The sequence below is a fragment of the Herpailurus yagouaroundi genome, unplaced genomic scaffold, assembly GCF_014898765.1.
Source record: "Herpailurus yagouaroundi ecotype Mexico unplaced genomic scaffold, PumYag 210, whole genome shotgun sequence".
Lineage (NCBI taxonomy): Eukaryota > Metazoa > Chordata > Mammalia > Carnivora > Felidae > Herpailurus > Herpailurus yagouaroundi.
The window spans coordinates 16,231,072-16,252,000 of NW_024412441.1; the positions used below are offsets into that span (position 1 = coordinate 16,231,072).

The 20,929-nt window shown below is 37.8% G+C and overlaps 1 protein-coding gene across 1 annotated transcript in view; it reads left to right on the top strand.

Moving 5' to 3' along the window:
- The window catches only part of LRPPRC (leucine rich pentatricopeptide repeat containing), a 106,365-nt gene that overhangs the window by 57,828 nt on the left and 27,608 nt on the right, over positions 1–20,929 (top strand). The window contains exons 24-27 of the mRNA XM_040453885.1: positions 3,109–3,233; positions 3,711–3,817; positions 13,623–13,691; positions 14,736–14,826. Of these exons, the coding sequence (XP_040309819.1) occupies positions 3,109–3,233; positions 3,711–3,817; positions 13,623–13,691; positions 14,736–14,826 (392 nt within the window). The remainder of the gene's footprint in view (positions 1–3,108; positions 3,234–3,710; positions 3,818–13,622; positions 13,692–14,735; positions 14,827–20,929) is intronic.

Consider the following 20,929-nt stretch of genomic DNA (forward strand, 5'->3'; position numbering starts at 1 on the left):
CCACCCCAGGTCATTACATTAGTTCATTTCTGTCATGAGTACACTTTGTATGAAATGTTTCATTATAGATTTCTAACTCATTTTGTTGGCAACCTGAGAACAGTAACAGTGGTACTTAAAATTACTAACAAATATATGAATTATTTCCAGTTTGGTATTCTTGTCTTTTCTGTTGTTGTTCTAAGTATGTATAATCTTCAGAAGCATGTATTTGGAGACCAAAGACTGTTAACATGTCTCTTTGATTGACAGAGCAATTATTCATTCATTTATTGATAGCTTTGACCTAATGTAGAGGAAATACAATTGAGACGTACTATTCTAGTTTGGGAGTTGATCTGAGAAAGCAGATCATACTGCTTTAGAAAAATCAGTATGTGTTAGTTATTCTCTTGAAAATATTTTAGTGGTTTTCCGTTAAATGGAATTGTAGAAAGCTAGTAACTGAACTTGTGTCTGAAGCAAGGGGAAATACTGATTATATAAAGGTTTATAGCGTATGTGGTAGCTACTGTAGCATTTCCCTTGTATGACAGTAATCTAGCCTGCAACATCTACTTGCAGTTTTGAAATTAACCTGTAATTTAGTCTTCACCCCAAATGACAAAAATTCAAATGACTCTGTGGGGTGCCAGAAGATGCACTGTAAACAGGGCTTAGGAAGGGGAGAAGGTAGAGCTCCCTCAGGATCGGCTCGTTTTCACTGTGTCAGTATTATTGCAGTAAAATTAACACTTCTTCGTGGTATTTTCCTTTCAGTAGAGCTTAAAATCTTAATCTAGGTAAAATAGTAATTCAGTCTCGGGCAACAGAACGTTTGTATAATGGACCAAAATGTTAGGGCTTCAACAGAAAATTTAAAAATGCTTTCTTCCTTTTGAAAACTGTTGCATGTGTGAGAGAAAGGTGTTTTCTCCACAGAGCTTGTTATGAACTGTCACTAACCATGCCTGTCTGTCTATATTTCATACATTCTCTTCAAAACTCCTTAATTTCCTCTTCCAAATTGCACCACCTTATTATAAGGTTAAACAAACAGCAGTGCTTTAAGTAGAGCATAATGTATAAGTACAGGTAGTTAGCTGAAAGTGAGAAGTCTAGGGACCCGAAGGCAGTGCCTTCCTCTGTTTACCTAGTAGCCTTAGGCTAATCATTCAGTCTGTACATGCCTTCATTTCCTCATCTACTTTAAAATAAAGGAGGATGGGATGTAGAATTGGATCACACAATTTCTACACTTTTTCTAAGGTCTTACACATTTCTCACACTGTCATTTTCCTTTTAAAGGAAAAAATGGTTTTTGAGGACTTATAACGATGTATTTCCACACTCTTGTTTAAGAAACTCTGGCTTGGGGCACCTGGGTGGCTCAGTCGGTTGAGCGGCCGACTTTGGCTCAGGTCATGATCTTGCAGCCTGTGGGTTCGAGCCCTGTGTTGGGCTCTGTGCCAACAGCTCAGAGCCTGGAGCCTGCTTTGGGTTCTCTCTCTCTCTCTCTCTCTCTCTCTCTCTCTCTCTGCCTCCTCTGCTCGCCCTCTGTCTCTCTTTCTCTCAAAAATAAACATTAAAAAAAAAATTGAAGAAACTCTGATTTAGAAAATATCTTTTCATTTTAATTTATTACCACAGAAAAGAAGCCCTAACTTTACAATTAGAAATAATGTTTTTTTAAGGTTTTATTTTTAAGTAATCTCTATGCCCACTGTGGGTCTCAAAGTCACAACTCTTTTTGATCAAGAGTTGCATGCTCCACTGATTGAGCCAGTCAGGTACTCCTGGAAATAATTTTAAAAACCTCACCCTCTAATGAGAAATTTCTTCAGGGTTCTCCTAGAATTCACTGATCTTAAGAATGTCCTAGTTTTTACCCACAGTAAGGTTTCTGTATTATGAATCCTGAAGTTATTTTCTCCTTGTCTGGAGAGGTGGCAGTATGAAAACTAGGATGATAAAGTTGAAAGTACTCAAGGGGCACCTGACTGGCTCAGTCAGAGGAGTGTGCAACTCTTGATCTTGGGGTCGTGAGTTTGAGCCCCATACGGGGTGTAGAAATTACTTAAAAAAAGAAAAAAGTACTCAAAAATTCCTTGGTAGTTATTGCTGGACATTTCATAAAGCTTCCCGAATCTAGAATTATTAAGGGCCATGAACATACATAAGTATTTGGAAAAAATATTTGATAGTAGTCCTTATTTTTAGAAATAATGTGTTCTTATAGCATCTTAATATGTGAAATCAGGTTTTATTTGTAATAATCTCAGAGAATGCCTTCATTTATTTGGACTTTTTGGGTTTTTTTGAGAGACAGGGAGTACGCGTGCATGTGTGATAGAAAAACAGAATCTAAACAGGCTCCACACCCAGCACAGAGCCAAATGTGGGGCTTGGTCTCACAACCCTGGGATCATAACCTGAACCTAAATTAAGAGTCAGAAGCCTGGGGCGCCTGGGTGGCGCAGTTGGTTAAGCGGCCGACTTCAGCCAGGTGACGATCTCGCGGTCCGTGAGTTCGAGCCCCGCGTCAGGCTCTGGGCTGATGGCTCGGAGCCTGGAGCCTGTTTCCAATTCTGTGTCTCCCTCTCTCGCTGCCCCTCCCCCGTTCATGCTCTGTCTCTCTCTGTCCCAAAAATAAATAAATAAACGTTGAAAAAAAAAAAAAAAGAGTCAGATGCTTAACCGACTGAGCCACTAATGTTTGCTTATTTTTGAGGGAGAGGGCAAGTGGGGGAAGGGCAGAGAAAGTGGGACAGAGGATCTGAAGCTGGCTCTGTGTTGAGAGCTGTGAGCCCAACGTGGGGCTCGAGCTCATGAACCGCGAGACCATGACCTAAGCTAAATTGAGACAGTCAACTGACTGAGCCACCCAGGTGCACCTGGACTTATTTTTAAGAGTGCTGTTTAGCAAAGAAAATAATAAAAGATAAAGGAGGGACAACAGGGAACTGCTCATGATGTCTGTACTCTAAACATTTATTTATACTATACAAGGATTATTTTCTCTCCCTCCCCCGTCCCCATTTTGGCTTTATTGAGTAAAGCTCATCTTGTACATTTTGACTGGTCTTGTACATTTTGTGTATTCATTGTTAATATTTTGATGTTTCCAAGGGATGACTTAAGTGCCGCTCTTGAAGTCACCATTGACTGCTATGAAAAGTATAAAGTATTACCAAGGATTCATGATGTCTTATGTAAACTAATAGAGAAAGGCGAGACTGATCTAATTCAGAAAGGTTGGTCACCTCCAGTATCTTGGTATATTCTTTTCCCCCTCTTGCTTGCTTAATCTTAATGCATTGCTGTGAAGAGAAGATTTAACAGGAAGGGAAGCACATCCAGAGAAACTTTGTTGTGCTTCTAAATTAAATTCTAAATTAAAAAGGTAGATTTTCAATGCTATAAATTGTCCTTGATTGTAATAACTGTTCATTTTGCAAACTTGCCCCTCTATTATTTTTTGCTCTGCTTCTTGGTAATCTGCCTTTAGGAGGAGTTTTTCCCTCTCACCCTCACCAGTCCTCCGTGAAGCTAGTCTTAGGTCCTCACTGTCATAAATGTATACCCTTAGATAAGGAATGTGACAGAAAATAGGTTGATACAGCATCAGTCTTTAAGTCATTCTAAGTATTTGTTTTAAAGTTTTCTTGTATTTGTCCAGAACTTCAAGTGTTTTAGTATTTTTTCCTCTGCTTTTTTTCTTTCCTCTCTAGCAATGAACTTTGTGAGCCAAGAACAAGGTGAAATGACAATGCTGTATGATCTCTTTTTCGCCTTCCTACAAACAGGAAATTACAAAGAGGCCAAGAAGATCATTGAGGTATGATTTTTTAACTACAGTATTCTAATTGGACAGCTATTTAGACTCTTAATTGGAATATGTTTAAGAATTTTAACCTTTAATTACAGTTGTTCTGATTCATGTTAATATAATTCAATCCCAGTAATGGGGGCTGGGGGGTACTCGGCCAGCTTCTTTATTGTATGTAATTACAGTTCAGAAAAGGCAGCCTGGTTGTATATTGAATTTGTTTCCTCACTTTGTTAAATTCACTGTTATGTATCAAAATGATATTTGCATATTAAATCTTGGATTGTGGAACAATTAAATTAAACTAGCATTCCTGGGTGTAAAGTTGCTAATCCTCTTTGCCAAGGAATTCTTTGTTCTTAAAAGCAGTGGAATTTAATTTGCTGCAGACCATGCTCAGATTTATTTGTAATGCTTGTCTACAAGTTAATCAGCCAAACAAGTGCTGTCTGCAACTGTTTGGCATTTAATTTAAAATTTCTTCTTCTTCTTCTCCTTTTTTTTTTTTTTTTTTTTTAAACTATGGTAAGCAGCTTATGGGAAATGGTAGGTGACAAACCTAGCCTACTTAGGATTAGTGTATTTTATCTAGGCTTGATTGAAATTTTGCTTACTGAAATTGATAAGTCAAAGGGCAACTATATAAAGTCTGTCCAAATTATGATTAATTTCACTATTAAACAATTCTGTTTCCTCTACATAAAACATTCCACAGAGGATAGACCCATTACCTTAAGAAAAAAATACTTAATGTGAAATAAATAGAATAGACTTGTAAACATATCCTTAATCATGTTTCTGTCAGATCATACTTTGCCATTACTCTCTGTCTTTTTGCAAAATTTCCCAAAGGTGATGTGTGGCTCTCTTGTTTGTATATTGATGACTGCTTATCATGAAATTGAAAATGTAGTTATATAACCCAGAAAATCTTTAGTTTCTCTTGATGTTTTTTGCAGAAAAATATGAAAAGGGAAGACTGTGATACTGATTCAGAATGTTCCTCCCTGTCTGTCTGTCTGTCTTACAACTCAATCTGTCCTCCTGTCAGAGGGAAGTGGGATGTGCTGTCTTGGACAGGTGCTTCTGTAGCTCAAGTAGTCCATTTGAATTTTCTAGAAAATAGTATAAATTCTTTCATTGAAAGTGCACAGTGTATCTGAAAATGCAGGAAGCTCTTAAGATTCACCTCTTCAGAAGTCTTTTGAGTTCTTCTGCTCTGTATGCATGGTATCAGTATTAGCAGGGCACTGATCAGAGGAGAAATGAAGCTCAGGTATTCAGATAATAGTGGCGAGTGGCTCTACGGTAGGAAATCATGAGTGTCTCTTTATGGAATAAGCAACATGTTATAGGAAGAGCCAAAGGCATAAGAGTGAGTTTGCCTTTTGCCATCTACTTGCTAGTGTGGTAATGGACAGTTTACTAAACCTTTTTAAGCTTCCTCATCTATGAAAGGGAATATAGTATCTTTCTTTAAGATTCAATCACATAATGTATGTAAAGCAGCTTGCATGTTTCCTGGATTATGGTAGTAATCAATAATATTAATTCTCTTTGCCCCTCAAAAGTAGGGATTGTGTTATCTTCTTTACCCTGCGCAATTCACAATATGATGCTCAGCAGAAAGGTACATGTTGTCACATGAATAGGCAAGAGAAAACTGCCTCTTAATTACTTTAAAGCTTTGCCAAATGCCACATCATTGAGCATAATCATTTAGGGATGGCTGTCTACTGATGACAGAATTTTCATAGTGGATGTGTACAAAATTGCTTAAAGGATAAAGAATGGCTTTGTGGAACCCCTGCCGTGTTGTAGGGTAGGACAGCAGGTGTGTAATACATGAGAATAGACTGAAGCACATTTTTAGTTTCTTTTTTTGATGGTTAGTTGGAATTGAATTAAAGTGGGAACTTACTTATTTTTTTCACTATTAAAATTCAAGACCCAGGGGCACCTGGGTGGCTGAGTTAAGTGCCTGACTCTTGATTTCGGCTCAGGTCATGATTTCATGGTTGGTGAGATTGAGCCCCGCGTCTGGTTCCATGCTGAGAGTAGGGAGCCTGCTTAGGATTCTCTCTCTCTCTCTCTCTCTCTCTCTCTCTCTCTCTCTCTCTCTGTTGCTCACATACTCCCCCCCCCAAAAAATAAATAAATAATTCAAGACCTGGAATTCTCTCTCATAGTTTTCTCAGAATTGTTGAAATATAAAAAATAATAAAAATTAATCAACTATGACTATATCAGTGTATGAAAGAATATTGTAAACAGTGAGCAACATTTTTTATCATTTCCAAAAATGCCAATAGTGTCTTATCAATGGGTAGACTTGCTGGCGTTGAGTTTTCAAAGCAGAATGTACGGTGAAGCTTCTTTGTATTTCATGGACTGTGAGAGATCAGATAAACCAGTTATGAAAATGTTCACATTAAATGAAGAAAGAAGAGGCAGGATTCAGTGTGTATTACAGTATTCAGTGTAACAGCAACTTGTGTTGTTTTTTAATTTTTTTTTTTTCTTTTCAACATTTTTATTTATTTTTGGGATAGAGAGAGACAGAGCATGAACGGGGGAGGGGCAGAGAGAGAGGGAGACACAGAATCGGAAACAGGCTCCAGGCTCTCAGCCATCAGCCCAGAGCCTGACGCGGGGCTCGAACTCACGGACCGCGAGATCGTGACCTGGCTGAAGTCGGACGCTTAACCGACTGCGCCATCCAGGCGCCCCTTGTGTTGTTTTTTAAATGAGCCCATGTACATATATCATATAGAATACCTTTTAACATAGCCTTTATATTTTATTTCTACACATGGTTTATTGCAAGAGATTGGATTTATAGCTATTTTACTTTATACTTTTCCGTATATTCTGAGTTTTCTATAATGAGCATACATATTCTTAATACTCAGAGAAAGTATTCTCTTCCAAATGAAAGTAAGAGAGAAAAGGAAATCAGACTAAGAACTAATGTGAAGCTCTTTGAATGTGAGATTAACGTGTGAGGATAATTACTATATGAGACTGAGAAATGTTCACTGCTGCAAGAAAAGTATGAATCGTTCTGAAAGTTCAAGGGTGGAACTTACTCCCAGTGAAGGAAATTAGGCAAGACTTTCTGGAGAAAATAGAGTATGAGGTGGGGGTTGATGAATATAGTAGTACTTTAACATTTGAGAGTCTGATGGGGTCTGGGAAGGTTACTACAGGTATTAGAGGTAGAGCAAAGAAGTAGAAAGCGAAATCTCTAAATAGTTCTTTTTCCCCAGCTTTATTGCGATAACTGACATATAACATTGTGTCAGTTTAAGTGTACATTATGTTGATTTCATTACTTGTATTTTTTAAGTTTATTTATTTATTTTGAGAGAGAAAGTGGGGCAGAGAGAGAGAGAGGAGAGGGAGAGAGGAATCTCAAGCAGGCTCTGCATTGTCAGTGCAGAGTCCGATGAAGGACTCGAACTCACGAACCATGAGATCATTACCTGAGCTGAAACCTCAGACACTTAACCAACTGAGCCACCCAGGCGCCTCTGATTGCTTATGTTGTACAAAATGATTACCTCAGTAATGTTAGTTAGCGCCTCTATCACCTCACATAATTACATTTCTTTTTTATGGTGAGAACATTTACAATTTACTCTCAGCAGCTTTCAAGGATATATTTTTTAAATTAATAACATTTTTAAAAGTTGTATTTATTTAAGTAATATCCAGTGTGGAGCTCAGACTCAACAATCCCAAGATCAAGAGTTGCACATTCTTCTCTGACTGAGCCAGCCAGACACCCCTATAACATAGTATTATATTATACTATCACCGTGTTGTACATTAGGTCCCCAGAACCTGTTCATCTTATAGAGGAAGTTTGTACCCTTTGACCAACGTCTCCTCATTTTCTCTGAGCCCCTGACAACCACTGTTCTAGGAGTTTGAGATTATACTGTATTTGTCTTTTCTCTGCCTGACTTCACTTAGCATAATGCCCTCCAGGTCAATCCTGTTTGACCAATTTCCCCTCCCTCCCTTCTTCCCTTCTTCCCTCTTTCCCTTTCTTCTTTATATCATTAACAAATAATTACTGATGACATCTTGCAATCTAATCCTAGAGAAAGACCTTAAAAAAATGAGTCTGTATAATGTAGTAATTGACATAGAAAGGGTCTGTTCCAGACTCAGTCTTTCTGGGAAAGTGATGTTTGGGATGAGAACTAAAGGATGGATTGGGAACCAGCCACGTGGAGTGGCGGCAAAAACAAACATTTCACGTAGAGGGAACTCCCTGTGCAAAGGCTCTGAGGTAGGAAAGTGCTCCCATCTTTCATCCTTGTTCTGTCTCGCAGGACTCTATCAGAAAACACTCAAAGAGTGGTACATTATCAAACACTTTTTTTAAATATAAAGTTTGTTTATTTTGAGAGAGAGAGAGCACAGCAGGTGAGGGGCAGAGAGAAAGAGTGACAGAATCTCAAGCAGGCTCTGAGCCATCAGCTCAGAGCTTGATGTGGGGCCTGAACTCATGAACTGTGAGATCATGACCTGAACTGAGGTCAAGAGTCAGACGCTTAACCGACAGAGCCACCCAGGTGCCTTTCCCCCCCCCCTTAAATAAGGTTTATTTATTATTTTGAGAGAGAGAGAGAGAGAGAGAGCACAAGCAGGTGAGGGGCAGCATTATCAAACACTTAATAAATGTTAGTTTTATTCCCTTCCTTCTGTGTGACCTTCTTCCCTGTGTTGAAGTCAGACCTTTTGTCTCTCTCCTGCAGTCTCATCCTCTGCAGGCTAACTATCCCTAGTTCCTCTTAGTGTTCTTCTGGCACATTCTGGAATGAAATTGGGAAAATGTTCACAAATTATTTTTACAAACTTATTTAATAATATCAGGTAAATATTTTGTGAACTGTATTCTGTGTTGTACCAGTGATGATGATCAATCTGACGTTTGTTTTTTTCCCCTGTGAATAGACTCAAACAAAATTTACTACACATGTTACTGTTTAAAATATTCCAAGTCCGAAGACACACTATTAATCTCACTACTCGTCTAGTCATCCCTGTGGTTTTTCTGTACTTTATTCAGTGCCTGTTTCTTTTATGTATAATTGAAATAAATCGTACCATAGCTTTACCCTACATCACTGCTTCTGCATTTCCCTCCATGTAATTAAGAACTCTTCTAAGCATTATTTTTAATGGCCTTATCATTCCATTGTATAAGTGAATTTGCCCACTTTTATATAAACTTTTATATAAACTTTTAAATAAAAAAGTTTATTTGCCCATTTTTCTTTTGAGAAAAATTTTTATTACAAAGAAATCATAACTCACATCTTAAGCTATAGATGCAGGTATATTTGGTTTTCAGATTATTTACATAGGACCATTTCTTAGAAGTAGGTGAAATGTTATTACCATTAAGGCCCCTGATACACAGAGACAGAAACTTTGTTATGTCTTTATTTTATTTATTTAAAAAAAATTTTTTTTAATGTTTGTTTATTTTTGAGAGAGAGAGAGAGAGAGAGAGAGAGACAGAGTGTGAGCAGGGGAGGGGCAGAGAGAGAGGAAGACACAGAATCCAAAACAGGCTCCAGGCTCTGAGCTGTCAGCACAGAGCCCAGCCCGATGCAGGGCTCGAACCCACAGACCGTGAGATCGTGACCTGAGCCGAAGTCAGCTGCTTAACCGACTGAGCCACCTGGGTGCCCCGGTTCTGTCTTTATAGATGATACCTCTTTTATGATTATCTTAGCAGAGATTTGGTCTAAAGTGCAGGCCTCCCGAGTTCTAGTCCCATAGCTAGAAATTATCATAAACTAAAATGGTTTTACTTTTTTAAATCTGGGTAATGCTGCCCTTGTAGAATGAATTTAGAAGCTTTCTTTTCTGTTTTTTTTTTTTTTTTTTTTTAATAATTTGAGAAGAATAGGTATTTACTCTTCTTCCGATGTTTGGTAGAATTTACCTGTGAAGCTATCTGGTCCTGGGACTTACTTGTTTACTGAATCGATTTCATTGCTAGGAATTGATCTGTTCAAATATTCTATTTCTTCCTGATTTGGTTTTGGAAGGTTGTATGTTTCCAGAAATTTATCCATTTTTTCTTGGTTCTCCAATTTGTTGGCATATAGTGTAATGGTATTTTCTCATTTAAGAAAGGACTTTATTATGGGGGCACCTGGTGGCTTAGTTGGTTAAGCATCTGACTCCTGGTGGCAGCTCAGGTCATGATCTCACGGTTTGTGAATTTGAGCCCCACATCAGGCTCTACACTGACAGTGTGGCACCTGCTTGGGGTTCTCTCACAAAACAACTCTGAGAAGTAATTAGGGCAAAGAAACTAGTTTGGAGTGTCCATGTGGAGCTTGTTTAGTTAGTAGTAGGCATGGAATTTGAAATCAAGTCCTGATTTCACATTTTCTCTTGGTTCTTTTACACCAATTCCTATCTCTGTGATCTCTCTGTCTTTTTAAAATTGAGATAAGATACAGCATTGCATAAGTTTAAGGCATGCATCATGTTGATTTGATGCATTTATATATTGCAGTATGACCTCCATGATCTCTTGACCCCTTAGTAATCTAAACCATCAAAAGAACTTATCCTTTCTCCAGAATTATTCTCTTGATTTTTCTCCCTCTTCTTATCTGCTGTTACTCTTCCATCACATTGTAGCCAGAGTAATTTTGCTGTCTTCTCAGGGGGCAAAACCTTTTTTCTTTTTATGGTTTTGTGTTGTTTTTTTTTCTTTTTTTTTTTTTTTCAACGTTTATTTATTTTTGGGACAGAGAGAGACAGAGCATGAATGGGGGAGGGGCAGAGAGAGAGGGAGACACAGAATCCGAAACAGGCTCCAGGCTCTGAGCCATCAGCCCAGAGCCTGACGCGGGGCTCGAACTCACGGGCCACGAGATCGTGACCTGGCTGAAGTCGGATGCTTAACTGACTGCGCCACCCAGGCGCCCCATGGTTTTGTGTTTAGAACCAAAAGGTTAGGGGCGCCTGGGTGGCACAGTTGCTTAAGTGTCTGACTCTTGATTTTGGCCCAGGTCATGATCTCACAGTTTGTGACTTCGAGCCCCCCGCATTGGGCTCTGCACCAAATCTTAAAAAAGATTTTATTTTTAAGAAATCTCTGCACCCCACGTGGACTCAGACTCACAACCTGGAAATCAAGAGTTGCACGCTCTTCCCACCGAGCCAGCTAGACGCCCCTCAGAAGGATTTTTAGAGCTATTTTTTTCCCCCGTGACCTCCCACATTTCAAGAGATGGATGTCAGTTCTCATACCAGTTCATACCCCCTCTCTTTAGCATCTCCTGTAATGCCTAGTTAAATGGGTCATGTTTACTTTACCATAGTTAGTCTGCTAGTTTGACTTGCTCAGCCATATTTTCCTTACTCCTCTAGACATGGTCTTTATGTCAATCTCTGAAGATTTTAGAGAAAAGGACAAATATCGGAAGATTTAGTAAGCTCCATGATACCCTTTTCCTCCTTTGCTATTCTAGCTATGGACATAAATAGTTGGACATAAACTTCCGGTCCCTCTCGTGCACTTGGTTTTCCTCCCATGCTGCCTAGAGGGTGTGGGGCTAGGGTAGTTGTTTGTTTTCCATTTCATGTTTCTAGCACTAATGGCAGGAAAAATCAAAACAGGTAAAAACTTGTATTTGAGTCAAATTTAAGATAGTTTTCCTTGAGATCGATTTGAAGTAGAAGAATCTTCATCTCTTTCTGCTTTAAAGACAATAATTACTTGATAGGTATTTTTACTAGTATGTATAGAAGCCTATTACGATAACAGGAAATTTATATCAGAGTAATGTAATGAAATTAAATGAAAATTATTTTTTCTTTTGGCTTACTATTATTCTTATACAAGTGAACTTACTACTAAATTGGAACATCACAAAGAATGTTTTGAAGCCCAGTAACCCAGGGGAAAACAAACATGCCAGGTTTTTTATTACAGTAATTACTTTATCCTCACTGTCCATTAATTAGATTGTCGCAAAACGAGAAAAAAAAACTAGGTAAGTTCATTGTTTTAATTAAGTATTAACCGTTTTTTTTTATAAGTTATATTTAACATTCCAATTAGAATTCTGTTCTTCTCCATATTTTTATTGCATTTTCTATTTTTGCTTTCAACTTGTAGTGTTTAAAATTCAATAAGATGTTAAGAGATAAGCCAGAAATGTAGACTATTACAGAAGCCTAGGAGATTTAGTTAATCTGACCTAGATGTTCTTTTGATGATTGAGATTTATAATGTGAAAACAGTTCTCAATTTCAAAATGAAACATAGGAATATCTGCTGTATAAGCTGTCCTGCCAGTGACAGGCAGATTAATCAGCCACAAAAAGGAAGAGTTTACCATAGAAGTTGTGCTCTTTAGATTGTTGGCATTTGGATCAGCATTAACGTTGAAAGTTATAAGTGAATGAATGTAACAGTCCTGGCATTTTGCCTTCTTCTAATGAAGACTGTCCAGAATTTTTGCAAGGGCTTTTTGGATATGTTAGATTTCATTTGGTTTCATTTTCAGTGTAATGCACGTGAAACAAAACAGGTAATTAGATGAGAAAACCCCTGAGTAGAAATTGTGTGCAAATGTAAATATTAATGATATTTGAGAATATATTTAAACAAGTAATTTATTCAGCATTTCGTTCTTGTATCCCCAAATGTGCATACTTGCACAGTTAGAATGAGAACACTTAAACAGCTTCTGCTGTACCAGCTTTTCTGTCATTCTGCCAAAACTCTGAGGTGTTAGTGTCTGCTTCGTTTCTTAATTTAAGATTGTACAATATTATTTTAAGAGGTAAAAAATAATGAAGACTTATAAATAAGAGATCAGATTGGAGGGGTACCTGGTTTAGTCAACAAAGCGGAGTGGAGAAAGCAGTAAAGGTACCTCCTCTAGACTGGAGCAGCCAGGGCTAATGAGTGTGTAGTTTTCTTATCATAATGCTGTGATTGAAATGTAGTATTTAATGGTGAAGCCCTCTTACAGATGATGAAAATACTATAGTTAGAATGACAAATCCTTGGAATTATGTGTGAATTGGTTTTCCTTTCATTCCAGTATGAGAATTGTAAAATAATTGCTTTACAGCCAGAGTTATTGACTAAACCTTAGTAATTTCTGATTGAGGATATAACCTATGTCTCAGTAATTAAAGTAAACTAAGACTGTGAGTACTTGTTTAAAGTACTTAGTTTGTTTTAAGTACCTAGCTCTTTAAACATTTAGTTTTAGATACTAGGCAGACATTTGTGGTAGTCAGTACTTTTTGATCACTAAACTTCACAAAGCATGTTAAAGGAAAAAGTAAAAGCCATTGGTTTATGGTTGTGATAATGGTTAATAAGTTTTTGTAACAATAGTTTTTGCTTCTTGAGTCCATTGGGATCTCTGAGAGAGAGAGAAACTCTGTGTGTGTGTGTGTGTATTTGATTTGACATCTTTTGGAGTTTAGTTCGAGTCAAGGTTTCTTTTTGAACTAAAGAAAGCTTAACCATTTTAATATTTAAAAAATGATTTATTGAATGAGAATTGACCTACAAAGCAACATTTTGATGTAAATCAAATCTTCTAGATACTGGTTAAATATCGGTTACCATTTATGCTGTTTTAATCCTAAAAGTCTTTGATAACTATAGTATTAAGTTACAGGTTTCTTTTATTATGATATATATTTGGGAAGGAAGTGGCAAATTCAGTAGAAGGAAAACTTTGAAGGAAAATTAACATTTAGCTAAGTTTTACCTCACGTGCTGTATGATTATTTTATTTTATAGACTCCAGGCATTAGAGCTCGATCTTCAAGACTTCAGTGGTTTTGTGATAGATGCATTTCAAGTAATCAGGTTTGTGTTTAATTTCTGGTCTCAAGCACCTAAAACAGTAGAAAACAAGTGTCCTCCATGTCATATGAGCATTTGGGGACATACAGCATTATTAATAGAAGCAGTGTTATCTTGGTTGTTTTCCAGGTAAGTGGTAGCTTAATTCTTGTTTCTGAGGTGCCGTGGAATCCCAAAAAATTTTAATTGGGGCCCTGAAGATTTTCACTTGCTTTATCCTAGTTGTTGGCTTGAGCAGGCTAACCTTGTTTCCTTGGCAGTTTAAATCTGCTTCAGTTCTTAGTGACCAGAGGAGTCGCTTGATGGGAGCCCAAGTCGAATTTCTACTTTCTGTCTCCTCCAGTGCAGATATTTGTTCATATCCTGCAAAGTAAAAGCCACAGGGGAAGAGGAGTATACCACTTGGGTGGAGGAATATTCTTATTAATAAATAGAGGATGTGCTAATTCTACCCTCTACCCCAAGTATCTTTGAATTATTCAAAATGCATGTTCATGGAGATTCCCTCAGTTAGGTGATTGTTCATGTTTTGTTCTTGACTGCAGAGTCCTTCAGCTTTTCAACCTAAAACATTTTTTTTAATGGTGGTAAAATACATCTAACAAAATTTATCATTTTAGCCATTTTTAAGCATTAACTACATTCACATTGTTCTGTTTGGCTCTTTAAATTTTTTTTTTTCAACGTGTTGTTTTTTTGTTTTTTTGTTTTTTTTTATTTATTTTTGGGACAGAGAGAGACAGAGCATGAACAGGGGAGGGGCAGAGAGAGAGGGAGACACAGAATCGGAAACAGGCTCCAGGCTCCGAGCCCTCAGGCCAGAGCCTGACGCGGGGCTCGAACTCACGGACCGCAAGATCGTGACCTGGCTGAAGTCGGACTCTTAACCGACTGCGCCACCCAGGCGCCCCGGCTCTTTAAATTTTTAAATGAAGTTAATCTGCCCTTTGGGTAAAGCTTATTTGAAGGATTATTCAACTGACATTTGTGAATTATAAAATATATCCTTTACACAGTCTAGATCCATCTGTTACTCTTATTTTTAAGGTTGAAACTCTAGAAAAATTAGTGGAGCTAACGCAGAAGCTATTTGAATGTGATAGAGACCAACTGTACTACAGTCTGCTAAAACTATATAGTAAGTAATCTGACCATTCCTCATGTTTTCATCTTGTGACATTTATTCTGTTGAAGGCAGGTGCTAGAAAGGAGTATCAGGAAGGTCCAGGGATTGTTAAATGTGTAGCCTTTAACCGAGGTTTAAGTAGAGGCCAGATTGAGTTTTATCACAGAATGTTACATTGTATCACTAGATACCATACAAGTTTCATAATTTCTGACAATCTTACTGCAGTAATCAGAAGATGAGAAAAATCTTCATCAGGGCCACAGAATGTAATGGGACTTTTTGAGGAGAGACTAATGTTTTCTTTTTATTTAAGTGCTCTAGTAGACTTATCAATCAGTCACTTCTATAAATAGCATAATCATTGACCTGTTCATGTCTATAAGATCCTTTTCCAGAAGAACGCATATTGATATACAAACTCGTTGCTAGTTTTTAAAATGTGATTATGTTATAATACGGTTTTGACTGCTTCTATACTATAGACATTTTCTTATATTTTATTACCTACAAATAACTTCATTGAATGGATGTACTAGATTTACCCAGCCAATCTCCTAATGCTAGACGTTGGAATAGAATTCAGTTTCCCGTGTTATAAAATAGCGCTGCATTAACCATCTGTGTGCCGTAATCTTTGCGCATACTCTTAGTTGTTTCCTTGTACTGCATTTATATTTGTGTCCTGACCTTTTTTTTTTATATTTATTTATTTTTGAGAGAGAGAGACAGAGTGCAAGTGGGGGATGTGCAGAGAGAGAGGGAGACACAGAACTCGAAGCAGACTCCAGGCTCCGAGCTGTGAGCACAGAGCCTGACGTGGGGCTCAAACTCACAGACTCACGGACCATGAGATCATGACCTGAGCCGAAGTCGGCCACCCAACTGACTAAGCCACCCAGGCTCCCCTGTGTTCTGAAACTTTTGATCTCTATTACCAAACATTGCTCTAGTGTGTTGATTCCAGTTTATACATCTGGGAACTTGGTAGTCTCTTTTAAGGTATTTGAGTAGAGAGGAACAACACTTATAATAGTCAGTGACCCTGGGGCGCCTGGGTGGCTCAGTCGGTTGAGCGTCCGACTTTGGCTCAGGTCATGATCTCGCAGTCTGTGAGTTCGAGCCCCACATCGGGCTCTGTGCTGACAGCTCAGAGCCTGGAGCCTGTTTCAGATTCTGTGTCTCCCGCTCTCTCTGCCCCTCCCCTGCTCACTGTCTCTCTCTCTCTCTTAAAAATAAACATAAAAAAAATTTTTTTTTAAATAAAAAAAAAAAAAAGAATAGTGACCTGACCTCCCATCCCCTCCTCTCCCTCCCCTCCCTTTTTCACTTCATAGATATTTGCTCTAGATTATTTTCTTTTTCTCATGGGAAATTTTCCTTCACCAAACACCATAGACAGCAGTGAATAAGTTAGTTCATTTGTCTTTTTGAATTTGTATTTATTATCTTTAGAAGCTTTGTCTTCTATGTTGATGGTATAAATAAGACTTTCCATAAAATTTACATTTCACTTGTTGGCTGCATTGAAGTACACACTTCACTATGTAGTTCTTAAAAGTCTCAAAATTCTTAAAATTCAATTCTTTGGTTTGAATGAATTCTGGCCTATAATACTGAGGTTGTTGTTATTGAATATATAATTAGAAAACTTACATTTTAGGAGTTTAGTCCTCAGTCGGTGGATTATAACCTGTATTCATTCAGGTGCTAATTCTTTCCCTTCCCCACCCCCCTTTTCTTCCTTTTGAGGAGCAGTTTCACACTTAAATTTTAATTTTATGCAAACTGGAAATGAAAAAAAAAACCCTGAATTTATGTTTCCACACAAGTCCCAGCGTTTAAAGTCATCCCCATAGAAGACCCTAATCCCTTACTGTGCTAGACATTGAGGAGGGCCCTGCAGATAAAAAGGTAGCGCCCTGTGGAAAGAGTTAGGCCTGTGACCAAGACTAAAGACTAGCTATACAGAGTGAAAGAACAACTGGAAGAATGTACGAGATACAGCACTAGTCCGGGGAAGGTGGAAGTAGCCAGCCTCACAGACTTCTATTTCCCTGTCCAGATGACCTTTGCTGTCTTGTTTTGTTTTGTTTTGTTTTGTTTTTTAAAGAAAAGAAAACAATTTCTAAGTTCAACTTTCCTTTAGGGATAAGCAGTCTCTGAGGTTTATCACCATTTTTTCTCCTTCACCCTCCTTTGCTCTGTTGGACACCTCCTTCCAGTGTTTTGCTCTATATTTGAGCCAGCAGTCTGAAGAGCACAGTCATGTGAGAGTAGCCTCTTGTGAGGCTGGAAGCCAGAGGAATCGTTATATTGAAGTATACTTTTTAACCCAGTTGGTGTACTTCATAACCTTTGTAGTGCTGCAAATAGATAATACGGGGGGCGCCTGGGTGGCTCAGTCGGTTAAGCATCCAACTTCAGCTCAGGTCATGATCTCACGGTCCGAGGGTTCGAGCCCTGCGTCGGGCTCTGTGCTGACAGCTCGGAGCCTGGAGCCTGCTTCAGATTCTCCCTCTCTCTCTGACCCTCCTTCAGATGTCTTCAGATGTCTCCCTCTCTCTCTGACCCTCCTCCCCTGTTCATGCTCTGTCTCTCTCTGTCTCAAAAATAAATAAAAAACATTTAAAAAAATTAAAAAAAAAACAAATAGATAATATGGTTGTGATAATCCTAATCCTTCCCTTTCTGCCGAATAAACCAGTGCTCTTCTTTTTGCCCTCTGACTTGGACCACTACTTAAACGTGTTAAATAATTTATAAAGCACTATGGACTCAATTTGTTTGAAAAGGAATATATAATATGGAATGATGTATGAGATGTGGTCCTATCATACTTGAAAAATCCCTATCTTGGATTGTGGATTTCTGAAAAAGTAATTTGTTTGACCTACCAGAACTTTTTATGAATTCATTCTTTCTCATGGTGTAATTTTAGCCTTTAAAAGCGATTGGCCTGATTATTTTGGGGTATTTGTCAAAGAGCGGTTTTGTTTTGTTTTAAAAGAGTATCCCCCACCCACCACACCCTTCAGGTTGTGAATTACAGCATACTACAGAAACAGGCACAAAACAACGATACACATGGCTCAGTGGTTTATGATAGCCAACATTCATGTAACTGTAATCTAGATGAAGAAATAGAAAATGAAACTTTTCATATCTTTAAATACTAGTTGTACTAAACGCGTTTCATTTTCTACTTACTGTATACAGTATGATGTCCATAGGTGATCTGTTAAAAAGAATCTGTCACAATTCAAATTTTAGTTTGAACTATCTTTTCTTTCTTTTTTTTAAAAAAAAAATTTTTTTTTTAATGTTTATTTATTTTTGAGAGAGACAGAGACAGAGTGTGAGCAGGGCAGGGCCAGAGAGAAAGGGAGACAATCTGGAGCAGGCTCCAGGCTCTGAGCAAGCTGTCAGCACAGATCCTGATGCAGGGCTCGAACTCACAAACCGTGAGATCATGACCTGAGCCGAAATTGGACGCTTAACCAACTGAGCCACCCAGGTGCCCCTCTATCTTTTCTAGTACACTTTCTAATGTCACCTTTCATGGTGATAGTCTTGCAAAATCAGTTCCTAAGACCTGTAACAAACATGAATGAAGCAGCCCCCTCATCTGCATAATGAATATACTATTATTTTGAGATAGTATTTTTACCTTCTTATTGAACATTTTCTTATATTCTGAACATGTCAATTTCTTTTTACATATATACAGATAGTTGATTATTTGTATACATTATTGGAAGACAGACTGCTTTATGTTTGTTTGTAATTTTGTCTTAAAATGTTACAAATCGGTTTTTATTTTTATTTATTTATTATTTTTTTAATAGGAAATTTATTGTCAAATTGGTTTCCATACAATACCCAGTGCTCATCCCAACAGGTGCCCTCCTCAATACCCATCACCCACCTACCCTTCCATCCCACCCCCCATAAACCCTCAGTTTGTTCTCAGTTTTTAGGAGTCTCTTATATTTTGGCTCCCTCCCTCTCTAACCATTTTTTTTTTCCTTCCCCTCCCCCATGGTCTTCTGTCAAGTTTCTCAGGATCCACATAGGAGTGAAAACATATGGAATCTGTCCTTCTCTATATGACTTACAAATCAATTTTTAAAAAGCCAACATTTACACTTTAGCATTTATTCTACCTCTGAAGTTATTTATGTGCTTTTTTCCTTTTTTTCAAGTACTTCCATTGACATTTCTTTTCACACTGTGTATTTATTATACAAATAAGGCATGAGTATATTCCAAATTACTAAAGAGTCAAGCAATGCAGTAGTGTAGTATACATAACAAAATGTGGAAATGTCCTTTTGTCCACCCCTCAGAAGTAACTTGTCAATTGGCCAGCCTTCCAGCCTTTTTTCTGTATATTTGTATCCATATAGTTTTTACATATACACTTATTATCTTGATTATTTTATCCTCTACATGTTTCATACTCTACGTTATGGTCTGTGGCTTCCTTTTTTACTTAATGTGAAATAAATTCACAGGGAAAGATCAGTGCCTTTTCTCTTTAATTACCATATTTAAGTGCTGGTGTCCTTGGAATCTCCAAAGTTGAACATTGATTTTTTTTTTTCAATTCTTGAGTTCATATTTTAAAATTTTATTTGTGTTTCAGTTTATTGCAATCATTGTTTTCTAGGTGCTCACATTGTTCCATCTTTGACCAGTGGGAACTCCTTTACCTTGTCTCCCAGGTCATAGAACACCCCTCGCTAGTCTTGGATTGTATTCAGGCAAAGCAAGACTGTGCAGGCTTGCATAGCGAGATCCCTGTCCGAGCCCTAGATTTGTTATTTTAGAGTGGAACCATCATTTGGAAATTACCCCCTCTGATCAGTAATATGTAAAAACTTTCGATTTCAACCAAAACCCCAAACTAGACATTTTCATTTCTTAGTTCATTACCATAGCGGCTACGCATATAGTGACATCTTGTTACACACTGGTCCTATTGCCATAAATTACAATCCCACAACAGTGTGTATTCTGGTAAAATCACTAGTGGTGTCCAGAATCGTTGATTGTATAGTTTAACAATCCTCAGAGATTGTGTAGTGGTCAGTCCTCTCATTCTTTAAAGAGGGGGAACCAAGAGTGCCAGGAGGGTGGTGATGGGATTATAGAGGCAGAGTGTCCATTCCCTGGCCACAGCCCAGGCAACGAGTAGGATTGTTGTTGTCTTGGTAGAAGGCATTTTAAGCCCCAGAGGGATATTATACAAGAAAGGCATGGCCTTTCTGTGCCTTTGTGAGTTTTTGTACACAGGTGCAAATGTTGGCACGCTGACTAGTTTGCCTCAAAGGTTTGTTACTTATTTTGTGATCCAGGCATATTTCCAAGAAGTTTTTTCCCTTTAAACAAAAAAAAAAGTGTCTGTGTTTTGTGTGTGTGTGTGTGTGTGTGTGTGTGTGTGTGTGTGTGTGTGTAAATATAAATGACTGAGTTGTTTCATGGTATAAACACTATCTAATTTTCATGTATTTTGAATATTCTCTTGTATAAGTTGCTAGTTAATTAAAGGTACATCTCTGTAATATCTTGTACCCCCAAACTGGAAGCTTCCATATACATGTGCCTCTTTTAGAAGAAAATTGTCTTCCTCTAATTCTTGCAGTTGAAGGCACAGACTTGTACATCCTCCACCCATCTTCTCTTCAGTGTTTGGAATAGTTTATGTTAGTGTAAAAATGAATCTCTTTAGAAAGCCCCTTAGCAGTGCTGTTTCCAGTTCTTGGAAACCTTTCCTGTGTCTTGTATAGTCCATAGTACTCTGGCAAGGAACAGAAGTGTTCCACCTTTTCTACTTCTACAGGATTAAAGATACTGGAGCTTGGCGTTTTGCTTTTAATGTGTTTAGTTCAATTAGTTTTCTATATTCACATAATTGAAAAGTTGCTGCTGAATTTTACGTTACATAAGAACATTCTAATGAAGGATAAGCATAATTAGCTTATGTGAATCTTGTTTTGAAAATAGATTGTAAATTTAAGCGTTTTATATACAAATGATTTTATTATCAAAGTGTGTACAAAATCACTGCAATCTGTGTAAGACCTGGTGAAATTTTCCTACTTACTACCCT